We start from the raw sequence: 13,457 nt of genomic DNA on the forward strand, positions 1-13,457 counted from the left end.
CATCTTTCTCCCTCCATCTCACTATACCGGGTGCGTGTCTCAGCTCCATTGGGACAATAGCTTTCAGACGCTCTGCCCCAAACTCTGGAACTCATTGCCACCTGACTTCAGGAATTCTGCCACCATGTCCACCTTCAAATCTGGACTCAAAACCCACCTCTTTAGACTTGACTTTACATGATTATCTGCCTGACATACCGTTCCCTTTTAACTCTACTGTGTTTTTTATTGGCTATTTATTACTTGCTTGTTTTATTCTCCTTTTATTTTTGTTGTATTGTTGTTTGGTATAAAATGTTGGCAGCACGGCGGTGCAGTGGTTGGCGCGTGTGCGGCATAGTTTTGAGGTCATGGGTTTAAATACTAACCATCCTGTATGGAGTTTGCATGTTCTCCCCGTGCTTGCGTGGGTTTCTTCCGGGCACTCCGGTTTCCTCCCACATTCCAAAAACATGCATGTCAGGTTAATTGGCCGGTCCAAATTGTCCCTAGGTGTGAATGAGCAAGCCAATTGTCTGTCCCTGTGTGCCCTGCGACTGGCTGGGAACCAGTTCAGGGTGTGCCCTGTCCACTGCCCGAAGATGGCTGGGATGGGCTCCAGCACCCCGCGACCCTACTGAGGATAAGCGGTACAGATAATGGATGGATGGATGGATGTATAGAATGTTTTAAAAAAAAGAAGTGACAAAAGTAAACTGCTCGCCTGCAATCGGTGCTGCATCCAAGCCAACATCTAGAACTGACTTTGAAGGGTCCTAAAACCTTCTAGTGCCCATGCACCTGGAGGGAAAATTGTAGGCAAAGTGTTTTGCTTTTAGATTCTTTTATAAAGGATACACCTGTTGGCTGCCGTGATCAATCAAATGCATTATGAGAGCAGAAACTTTTTTTTCACTCCCACAAAAAATCATCCGCAGCGCCCTTCCTGCCTCTTAGAAGTGTTTGCTCTTTCAAAATTACAACATAACGCTGCACTGCGTGCAATTATTGTCACAATCTGCGCTGAAGGCAAGCCAATCACAGTCTGTCAGCCACAGTCAGTTATAGCCCACCAATTAGAATGTTGATGATGCAATTATGCTGCCTTTCTCAATTATTTGTAATAAACTTTATGTCTGGTGTGCTGGCCGTTAGTCTAGATTTGGACTGTCCAGAGATTTTCTTCTTCTCGATGGTCGCGTACAGAAATGTGGAACGTTGCTTGGGCTGGTTTGAATTTATTTGACTTGGAGCAGCATAGTAAATTCAGTCAATAACTCCCCTTATTATTTGTTGCAATTCACCCTATTATAAGATAATACACTTTATGAACACAACACGGCAACTATTTACTCACTACAAGACAGACTATGCAGAATAAAAACAAAGATCATTTGTGTAAACATGTTTGTTCTATTTAACAAATAAACAAAACTAACTGTGATTTCATCATCTTCCTAATTCTTTCCCCACAAGCAGTAAATTCAGTGTTACTTATTATACCTAGTAGTGTATTAAAAAAGAAATCACGTACAGAAATTGTTACGCAGCATACACCATTTGAAAAAATAAAAAATGGATTTAAGTGTATTTAATTCCCCATGGCTGAGAAAGTAGAGCTTGCTAGATTACAGAGATGTCATTGACTATTTATTTGTCGGCCTCACAATTCAACTTTTCATGCAGCTCACAGGAGGAGGGTATCAGAGAAACCCGGAGCAATCAAAGCTCCCTTTCATTTCAGCACCAGAATGTGCCTTTAGATCAGTCCTTCATCACCGTGGGGATGTTCTCCTTCACCTTTAAATTGTATGGCTTGATGTTGTTACTGCTGCCTGATGGCCTTACTTTGTTGTACTTTTTAAAACATGCTTTCAATGGATTGGCTGAATATGCTAAAACTGAAATCCTGGTGTTGAGCGATGAAGGTCAGTCAACAAAAGGAACTTGCTGGGGGTGGTTTAGCTGAGAAATTCCCCAGGATTTCCTCAGAACATAATGATCCTGATGCATTTTAAACTCTGCAACAGCCTGAGACAATAGCTGATTCGTCCCAAGGACAGAATCCTGTGAGGCAAAACGCGTCAATGTTGTTTATGCATTGTAATGAATGGTGCAGTGACATCCTCAGTGGACAGGACCAGCCAATCGCACACTGAGCAAACTCATTAGATGACAAATGAGGGCAGCACTCATTTGACCCATTTTAGAAGATTATATCACCAAATCTACAAACCAAAAAAAATCATGCACTCAATATTATAAATGTACTAATTATTTGGGTGTTAAAAGTCAAATAAAGGTAATGAAGAAATAAGGTGGGTTGAACTTTTACATAAGTGAATTAAAGCAACGGTGTCAAACTCAATTACAGCTCTTGGGATGATAGTTTAAAGCCCCCACCTTGATGTACAAATTAAAAGGGACAGGGTGTATTATTTAGCATGTCCTAGTGATAAAAAGACAAAAAGAAAAAATAGACAATATGGATTGAAGAAATAAAGAAAAATGCATGTAATATGATATAAACATGAATTTTTAAAAATAATCATAGGTCGAGAATTTTGCATTGATATTACATAACATAACATCAGCCTTCTTGCCACTAAGTTTGAACACTTTGAGTCTCTGTAGTTTGTATTATCCCTTGGGGTTTTTAGCACTCGTTTTTGGTTCCTTTACACAATATAATGTCATGTCATGGTCAAATAATACATACTGTCCCTTTAATTTAAGGACATCTCACGTGAATTATAGATTCAGTTATCACTGATTGGATAATTTATTTTCATAATAAACTTTATTTTGTTTTATGTCATTGTTTGATGCTTGCAGTACCCTTTTTTCAAAAGAGGACAGCATTATCCCATTTTCCTGTCCCAATCTCTCTTCCTATCCCCAGGTGTTTTCAATTAAACAATTAGCCACCTCTACTAATACTACCGTGGGCTCCCACCTCACGTGGCTGATACGTTTTTGATTCCTGAAGTTTTTATCCCGCAATAACGACCCAAGACCATTTTGATCAATTCACCCCTTGTTCCAAGTTCCTCCACTCCAAGACCTGCCACTCCAACAACCTTCTACAGTTCTAAGTTTGTCCCATGATCGTGCACTCAAGTCAGCTTTCTTAAAGGCAGGTCCAAATCTCCCTTTCAAGATTTTCCTTTACCCTAAGACCTTCTCTTTGGTTTCCATCACAAGCCTCCCTCTCAAGAAGTCTTCCTCATCAGTTTTGGTCACAAACCCTGTTCTCGCCAGTCAAGTTTTTCTGTTGCCCTTAAAAATTGACTGAGGAAGAATAAAAACTACGAAGACTCAAAGTGACCAAAATACACAATTATCTTTTTCATTTTTTGCCCAACATTTCACAAGTTTTTTTTTTCAAGACCCTTGTTAGCAAGACGACGGACAATACTATCATCATGTGACGTGAAATAAATATACATCTTTGACCTAGGAATATTTTTAAAAACTGCATATTTTTATGATAGATATGTATTTTTGCTTATTCAAATCAATATTGTTTTTTAAACAACTAAGATGTACATGTACATCATATTACACAGTGTTCCTTTAAAGGCCTGAAGAGCAACACATGTAAATCATGTTTCCTATTCATTAAATGCAAAAATACAATCTAGCAAGTGCCATATAAACAATAGCAGTTACATACGCATATCGTTTATTTTTTATGGAAATCATTGTAATTTAACATGTATAAGACATCATTATGAGAAAAGAGAGTTCTCATTTATGATTTCAGTCAGTGTCAGATGAAAATTTGGTTTTGTGGAAGTCTCACTGAGAAGCATGAATAAAACATGTTAAGAATGACCAATGCAGCTTTAACAAGAAACATTTGTACTAATTAACTTTGGATTAATTACCAGGGCAAACACATGTTCTTCCTGATTTATATAACAACTAGTCTCGAGCAAACAACATGCACAAACAAAAAAGAAAACCTAATCCCCAGCAGTGCCATTGGAGGGATAAAAAAGGGGCTGATTATTTGGGCCAATTTGCGCTCGAGAAGCCTACAATAGCATAATTTGCAAATAATACTCTGGGATGGGCCAGTTCCAATACCAAGTTTAACTATCGAGAGTGTGAAATCAGAGAAGTAACAAATTGGCATTAGTGTATTGCATTATTGTAAGAAAACGAATGCTCTAAAAAATACTATATATATTTTTTTGCTGAGGGAAGCTAATTTTATATAATGTTGGTAATTGTACCTGCTACCAGTGTTGTTACATGATAGTTGAGTATCACTATCGAGCTGAATAAAAAGTACTGAAACATATCTACCCGTCATTATATATCTACTTGGAGGAACTGCCTCCAGTAGTTGGTTATTACTATTAAATTTGTAAACATTTTCATTACCAGAAAAACTTCTCACTCTTGCCAGTACCTCTTTGAACTGCTGCCCTCGTGTAGGGTGTATATCCCTTAACCACTAGGATCGTAGATCGTAAGGGCACCATTTCCTGCAGTGTGTCTTGGGCAAGTAGAGCCTGATGGTGCCCATTCCCATGTAGGCTATCAAATGTTTCCACTTGGTCTCGAAATGGGGACCTTTTGCGTGTTAGGCGAATGCGCTACCAGGTCCCGTAAAACAAGGACTAACAGGCTCAGAGGCCAATTCTTCCCCAGGGCCATCACCACCCTAAACAAGCACACATAACTGTGAAAAATGTATATATTGCCTATGTATAAAAATGGTTATTAAAATCTTACTTATCATCTTATTCTGGATTTTGTTGCTGCTAAATGTTATTGCTCTATTTTTCGTTGAAGAATTGTTCTGATAAATTTACAACTTAGGCCAGTCTTCAAGCAATGGTTGCTTGGTTGGTTGTATCCCTTAACCACTAGGGTCATAAGGACACCATTTTCTGTGGGGTGTCTTGCGCAAATAGAGCCTGGTGGTGCCCATCCCTCTCAAAGCCAACATATGTTTCCACCCAGTCTCGAACCTACCTTGTAAATAGTTTGCCTATTTATCCTAACATTTTTTAAAATCGTATTTTTCCCCTTTTAAGTCTTTATTACGTGTTTTTTCTGGAGATCCATGTCCAATATTGGTTGTAAACAATGTTCCCTACATTGTTGTCAATGAGTGTTACAACAATTCTAATTCCAATACAATTCTAACGCTAATGTTTTTTCCAAAAAGTTCCAAAAGTATGATACAAATTAGATTTCCATGATACGATTGTATTAAATAATCTCAGACAAATCCCAGACAAAACTCCAACATTTTAGGAAAAACAGTTCATAACAATATAAAATAACACGATAACCTACTTTAAAATGTATATTGACTTTGTTTCACAAGATATTACACATTACTTTTCCTAAAACTGATCTTATTGGTAGTTAATGAGGGTTTTGTAAATTTAAAACAATCAATAAAAGTCAGCATTCCATTATTGTCATTTAAATGCATACAAGGACCAAAACATTTTTTTTTCCTTTTTCCTTTTGATGAACCGTGTTGGCAATCAACAAAAAATTAATTTGGTGGCAAAAGCTGAAAAAAATACCTTATATCAGGGCCTTCAAACTTACGGCCCGGTGGCCAATTGCGGCTCTCAGGATGATAGTTTGAGGCCCCCGCCATAATATGAATGGTAAAGGGACGGCGTGCATTATTTGACCACTAGATGTACATGCATTCTGTCCTCAAAACGAGTGCTAAAATCCCATGTAAGAATACAAACTATGGAGACTCAAAGTGACCATGGAAACTATTTAAAAAAAGAATTATAAATATAATGCTATAATTATCATAATAAATGTAATTGAAAATACAGTGTGTAATATTTGACCACTGAGTGCTAACACATTACATAAAATTACAAGGAAAAAAATACAAACTATAAAGGCTCTAAATGACCAAAAAGCATAATTTTTCTGCTACTTTTTTGCCTAACCTTCTGACGGGTTTTAGTTTTTTTTTTGCGTACCCGTAACAGTAAGATGGCAGACAATTATGTAATGTTCTTCTAGGTGAGCTTTGTGTTATGCTAAGTTAATTTGTTGACCTACAAGTATTTTTAAAAGTGCACATTTATATGAAAGTTCCTGTACTTTTTCTAGGGCATCATGGCAGCGCAGTGGTTAGCGAGTGTGCGGCACAGTTCTGAGGTCAAGGGATCAAACCTTCCTGTGGGGAGTTTGCATATGCTCCCCGTGCTTGCATGGGTTCCCTCCGGGCACTCCGCTTTCCTCCCACATTCCAAAAACATGCTTGTCAGGTCAATTGGCCTTTCCAAATTGTCCCTAGGTATGAATGAGTGAGTGAGTTGTCTGTCTCAGTGTGCCCTGCAACTGGCTGGCAACCAGATCAGGGTGTCCCCTGACTATTGCCCGAAGATAGCTGGGATGGGCTCCAGCACCTCCACGACCCGACTGAGGATAAGCAAAGCAGATAATGGATGGATGCACTTTTTCTAAGTATTTCAATAGATATTCTTTTGTTGTGATGAATCACATTTTTACCACTAGTAGGCACTGAATAATACACACTGTCCCTTTGATTTAGGGCTAGCCCCCCTAAGGAGAGCTGAGTTGCCTGCAGACATGTTCTGATACCGGTAATTTAATAGTAAAAATATTTTTTAAATGGTTGAGTCTATTTAACCTGACTACAAATAATAAACCTGGTAATATCATGGTAGCAGCATAGTAATGACATGAAAACTTGTTATAGTAGAAACGTGTCTCAAGCTTGAAGCGCTATTTAGTAACAAAAAGCATCTCTCAGCTTCAAAAAGGTTGGCGACTCATGCTTTAAGTGCAGATCTAGCAGATTATGGTTTAATGAATTCCTTAATGCTTTTAAACTCTTATGTTGTGTAGGGTATGAAAAAAACAATATTTGAGAACAGTGGAATGCTTTGATCAGAACTGTTATGTGGGAAACATGATTTAGCCTAAGCTTCAGCGGCCTCAAGTCAATTGAATATGAGATCCTTTTTCTATATCGTATAATACTGTATCAGGAACCCATCAGACAGAAGCGACAGCCGGGGGTGTGCGGCAGTCTAGTGAAGTGCTGTAAACCCGACTATCCGACAGGGGGCGCATCTTCCCCACGGCCAAATGAACGCCGCTTTCCGGAGGAGACTGGTGCTGAAAACGCTCTGGTCTCCTGTCGAGAAACAAAGCAACTTCTCCGGTGACTCAACCACGCTCCTTGCTGTCCAAGGTAAGTCAAATTGCAAATTACTAATATGGTTTCTGATGTTTGCTGCGTAATTTTCTTTTTCTCTGGAGTCAAACATTTTTAGAAACACCCTTACCTTTTTTAGACAAGAAATGAAAACGTGGTAGAATCTAAAAAAAAAAAAGCTTAAAAAAAGCTCAGACTCTTGGATACATGTGTGTACGCTGTAATCGGCAAAGGGACATGGATATTTTGAGGTGTGCCACTAAATAACATCCTGAAAAGACAAATCATGACCTTCAGTTATTTGACTGGACCTTACTTGAATACACCCTTCTTTAAATATGTTGAAGCTTCAAAGATAATAAAACGGGGGTGAATAAATGATTTAATTCAGTTAGGTTTACATGCACTTCTTAAAAATTACAGAACTCAGCTTGATTAGACCTTTAAAATGCACACTTTAGCTAAATAAACTGCAAAACTATGAACTACACATCTCGTTATTTACCTGAGAAATTTGGTTGCTGTTAAATGTTATTGCACTACTTTTCATTGAACTGTTGTTATGATGCCCTGTTCTTTCATTGGACTATTATTATAACTTGGGGCATATCTCTTGTAAATATTTGTTGCCTATTTTCTGATGGCGGTTTGTCTTATTTTTAAAGTCTTAATTATGTGTTTATCTTGGAGTGCCATGACTATTCCCATTGCATACACTGTTTCACCACGATGATATCAACAATAAATACGATTATTCTATTTTATTCTATTCTATTTGACTACCTTTACAGGGAAAACAAAATTGTAATGTGAAAATCATGTATACACTTCAATGAGTGCATTGTGCAACGTACTTTTCTTTAGTAAATGCATCCTACAGGAATTTTTTTTTCTAAATCTGTTCTTAAAATTGATGCCAACTTGCATATGTTGATTTATATCAGAACCAAATACAAGACCACTTAAGCATACAAATTACTTTGAATTCGAACCCTCTTGTTGTCTTTGTACTAAATCAACCTGCCACTATGTAAAAACCCAGTAAAAAATCCTCAATTTACTTGTATTTAACTTTAAATGGGTAAAACTAAATTAATTCGAGCCGTCGAGGCTTCCGTAGTACACGAGAAGTTTCTAAATTGCACAAAGCGCGATTTTAGCAAAATGCACGCGTTGCGTTCACAGCAACCTTGAAGGTCGGTGTTGTCATTTTTCAGTTCAATTAACAGTTTTTATTCAAATTCGTTCAGCTGCAACAGTGTTTGTATTCGTTTCCCCCAAATTCCCGCGGCACCACGTAGAGTAAAAAGCGCAAAAATAAACACATTATGCTTGAGCAACGTTCAAACAGATTTGAAATTCTTCACTCGGTGAACAACTTAAGAGAAAACAAACATTAGAGGTGAGCTGGAGCGGTCAGCTGGAACATCCCCGATTCTTTCTCTTTTTCCTCCCTCCACATGCGCGCTGGGTTCACTTGAAATGCTGTGCGGCAGTGCAGCGCCAGCTCGACTCGCTCCAAGTCTCTTTTCTTTTCCTAAAAACTGCTTGTGTGTGTCTCCCCCCAGATGGAATCATTCAAACTGCGCCCAGGGTAGCATGGCTGCTCCTTCAGGTCCATCATCATCTTCATACCCACCATCATCTCCTTCCTCGACCAAGGACTATTCTATTCTCTTGGTGCAGTAAGCCGGGCACGCAGTGATTTTTTTTTTTGCTTCTTTTTTGCCTTATGGATGTAAGGAAGCTCAAGCTGTTGGAGTAAAACTGAGAAAAATATACATTTGGGAAATATAGCGATTCAGGGAATAAGAAGAGTGTGCGGCGCACGAGCAACATGAAGATCCAGTTGATGTGGAGGTGCTGGCTGCTTCTGCTGCTGTTACAATGTGTGGGATATTCTCTCGGGATGCCGCATGTCTTGAGATTCGGTGAGCCGTTTAATATTCACTCTCACAGCTGAAAAGTTTCGATGTTGTCTGGTGCCAGCGGCTGCAAAACTCCCCACCCCTCGTGTGACCACTTTCCCCACTTGCTGTGTGTTTACTTTCGTTCTCAAGAGAGGGACAGAGTTATCCCACTGAGTCTTCCAAGGTATTGACTGTTTTATTTTGGCTTGGTAAATACGCTAGAGCAGAGCTCTCCAACCCCTTTCAAGCTGAGAGCTGCATTTTGTTACTAATTAGCGAAACAGGCAGCCAGTTTGATATGGGATTTTAAAGTAACAACATCATATTATTACTATGTTGTAACCATGTTATTACAAGGGTAATTAGTGGAAGCAGGGTTAAACCAATAGATTCTAGTCAGACTAGAATGATCATTTTTCTAGAAAATCCGAACAAGCAATTTTCGAAACAGCTCCTCGGGCACCAAAACTGTCCTTTCGGGGGCACCGTGATACCCATGGGCACCGCATTATAGATCTGTGCTAGAACGATGTCAAAGTAAGAAAAATTGATATACAGTTAATCCCTCATTTTTAGCGGGGTTGTGTTCCAAAAAGCTCCTGCGGTCGTCAAAACTCATGGAGCGGAAACTTTTTATTTTATACTCCATTATACTCTGAAACAAGAAAACAAACCCAATTTACAGGCTCAAACATTTCTTCAAAGGAGGGGTGCATCGTCTGAGCTGTTCCTAACAAGTGTTAAGTTAAATATTTTCTCTGTTAAGTATGTGTTAACAATACCAAACTGAGTTACAAAAGCCTTTATGCTTCATTTTCCACTGTGCCTATTGGCTTTTATCTTGCTTTTATCAGAGCTGTTTGGGGTGGAACACATTAGGTTCGAGGCATGGAGGTTTGGGGACTTGAGAGTGACGTTATGCTGGTCCCTGTGGGCTTTTTCTGTTTCCATTCGTAAGTGTAGTATGAAAATGGTGAAAGTAATAAGTGTCATTCTTCAAGTATATTTCAAACGCCATCTTAAATCAGCCCAAATATGAAAAACAAATTAATTAGAACTCGTTTAAAAAATGCACGTACTTGCACACGGAACATAAGAAGCTTGACACAGGCTGCAATTAATGCACAAGCCAGAAAATGGTGTCAGAAAGTAAGAAAGTACCAAATTCCATACAGCACCTTTATCAGATAAAAGTACTTTACTAAATAAAATGTTTTTTTTCTTTTCCAAATAACATCTGTACTGCCAAATTATTATTATTAAAAATATTGCTGCATGTATTGTACTTAAGGGGAATAAATTATTTCAGGACACTATATTTTTACTTTGTCGCCACCATGTGGACATTGTGGAAAACTGCATTTACCTTTCTTTTGGCTGGGGTCGGGAACCCAGAATGTTGTAAGAGCCATATTGGAATGAAAACAAAAGCAAAATATGTCAGGGATTGTAAATAATTAAACGTCTTACATTTTTTAAGGAAGGAAACACACAATCAATATTAATGGAAATTTGTTTTGAATGTTTTTTTGTTTGTCTTACAGGAACCATATATTTTCCCATTATTATTTCTGATAAAGCGCCAGAGAGCCACTAGAGCGCACCAACATTGATAAACCATATATTTTTCCACTATCAAACACTTTTGAAAAGCTGCAGGGAACCACAAGGGAGCACGAACATGACAATATTGATTACCATTCGAAATGTACTGTTGTGAGACAGCAAAAAAACGATTATTTTTCGTTGGTGTCAATCATGTTTACTCCAAAACAGAAAAAACGGTTTTCCAGAGCAAGTTTTATCGGGTTGAGAAGTCCAGGTTGTTGGCGATAGAAAGCATCTTTCTCGGTCTTTTGGCCCCGGCCGCCTATTACTTTTGTGAGTCAAAAGCATTTGGTTGACATGAAGTCTTAAAAGAAACTTAAAATTGAAAAATACTTTCGCATGTATAACGTAAGTCCGTCAAGCTTTTTTAGGTACATGGACAACTCTAACTCATTCCGCAACATCATTGACCCAAAGGCAGTAATGTGGTGTGGCAACTTTTAAGCCAATACGAATGCAGAACACAAAGCATAATTAAAATCCACAAAGAAGCAAGACCACGATAAGTAAACTTCATTACAGCAAGGGGTTACTGTGGTTAGATCACAGAACTTCATCAAGATATCTTTATTATTCAACACACATATTTTGCTGAGAACACATGATCATTTGTGTTTTAAATACACTTTAGGTTTAAAGGAACAGCGAGACTGGGAAGAGTGTAACCTGTTGATTGCAGGTTTCACCTTCACTCAAATCATGAAAACTTGTCTGTGTACATTTTAAACTACAGAACTTTCTTTTGATTTTTTCCATCCATTGATTTTCCATGCCGCTTATCCTCACTAAGGTTGCGGGGGATGCTCAAGCCCAACCCATCCATATTTGGGCAGTGGGCAGGGGACACCCTAAACTGGTTGCCAGCCGGTAGCAGAGGCAGACGTCCCAAGTAACCTGACATGCATGTTTTTTGGAATGTGGGAGCAAACCGGAGTGCCCGGAGGAAACCCACACAAGCACGGGGAGAACATGCAAACTCCACATTGGGAGGTTGGAATTAAATCCTGGGGCCGTGCGCCAACCGCCCAGCCGCCGTGCCGTCTTTTTGAGTTATTTAATTCTTTAAAACTTTGAATGGTCAATCTTGACAAAATTATGGATTTTTCTCGTTGGTCTGATATTAAAAATGGAGGCCTCCTCTGTGCCAACATGGATATGGTTGGATGAGGGTGTGAGAATTTCTGTGCAGGTTTCTGTACATGTGTTTTTGATCAGTTTAAGTCAGTAAAACCATTTCTATTAATGGCACTTGAAGCAAATTCCTACCGGCTGCATTACATTCATCTTAAGATGCAGTGAAAAGAGAAAAACGCGAACGTGATTACAGCATGCCTATGATTGGCAGGTGCCCCTAATAAATCATTTGTTGCATCGATAATATAGGTTTGTTCTTGGCAATGGTGGGGACAAAATAATGATACCTTGATATTAGTGGGGACACGTCTCCTCGCTATTCTTTTTTTTCGATTAAAATGGTTTCTGTCAATTATCAATGAATAACATTCTTTTTTATAAATTATTATTTCAAAATATGTTTATTTCAAAACTGAAACAATAATACATACATCTACTGCTAACTTCATCCAAAAGTAACACTACTGAATGTGTTTTTATTTTTTTATTTTTTGTTTTATGCTTGAGAGTAAGCTTGTTCGTCCCAGTTATTCACGTTTGTATGAACTATGTTTCCTGTTGACGATGATTGTGTATTGTTTGTTGATGCCATTGCAACATTCATTGCAGCCTGGTCATCCTGGAAGGGGGATTGTGCAGTAGCTTCCCAAGGTTTTACAAATTTTTCTCATGCTGAAGTTTTGATTTTTTTTCTTATCCCTCATATATGTTTTAGATCAGGGGATGGTGTAATGATAGTCCGTCGCCTGTAATAGTATGTGGTCTGTGCAGCCCTTTGAGATGTCTGGTGATTAAGGGCTATACAAAAAACATGACTTGACTCTGTCCATCCCAAAATTACGCTCTGGCGAATATGACATCATTTTGGAAGGGTTGGATGAATTACTTTTAAAATAGTCAATTAATCATTCACTCTGTCGATGAATCTTTCAAGAGTTGATTAATCACTTAAGAATCTGTCTTACATAGTATTCTAAACGACAACATTGATTACTATTCATAATTAACTGTGGTAACTGTAGTATTCATGTTTGTATTAGCGTTTTGATGTTGACATTATTTATATTCTAAGTTCCATAATTTTACCGTTGGCATAGGATAATAGGCCTTAACTAGTTACAAACCTAGTATATAATGATGGTCGTACTGATGTACCAGAAGGCCATTATCATATACTATACAATTTTGAAATACAGTATCTTCATTCCTATTTTCTAAAAACCAGAGGTTCGTAAGGCCATATCGCATGAATGATCTGGAAGCAGTAAAGCCGCCATGACCTGCAAACAAATATATAAAATGTAAATATTTAGGGCACATAACATTCTAACCTCAAATACAATAACAATACTGCAGACTGGATTACCAATATTAAGTAATCCCAAATCAGCAAATATGATACATTTTCTTATTCCTAGTTTTTGTTTTTTAAAAACCTTATTCAAATTGTTTGCAATGATGTGAATTTAAACAATTTCATGCCACAAATTCATAGGATTTTGGTTTTTACTACTGAATAACATTTAAAATTGTATACAAATGTTTATTTGCCTCGTTTAAGGTGCTGCCCAGAATTTTAATCTTTGTTACTCTCTGCTGCAATCTCTAAAGTCATGATTCATTTCTTTGACACACTCGAA

At 38.0% G+C, this 13,457-nt stretch overlaps 1 protein-coding gene across 3 annotated transcripts in view; it reads left to right on the top strand.

Moving 5' to 3' along the window:
* The first annotated feature begins 7,151 nt into the window (after positions 1–7,151).
* grik2 (glutamate receptor, ionotropic, kainate 2) overlaps positions 7,152–13,457 on the top strand; it is a 282,326-nt gene continuing 276,020 nt past the window's right edge. For 2 of the 3 annotated variants that reach the window (XM_088326235.1, XM_088326237.1), the window contains exons 1-2: positions 7,152–7,201; positions 8,734–9,096. In XM_088326235.1, coding sequence (XP_088182361.1) covers positions 9,003–9,096 — 94 coding nt within the window. In that variant the 5' untranslated portion in view covers positions 7,152–7,201; positions 8,734–9,002. Of the gene's footprint in view, positions 7,202–8,724; positions 9,097–13,457 lie in introns of those variants that run through there. The other variant, XM_088326236.1, reaches the window with a different exon arrangement.

The sequence above is a fragment of the Urocampus carinirostris genome, chromosome 2 (assembly GCF_059441175.1).
Source record: "Urocampus carinirostris isolate Australia breed hairy pipefish chromosome 2, RoL_Ucar_1.0, whole genome shotgun sequence".
NCBI lineage: Eukaryota > Metazoa > Chordata > Actinopteri > Syngnathiformes > Syngnathidae > Urocampus > Urocampus carinirostris.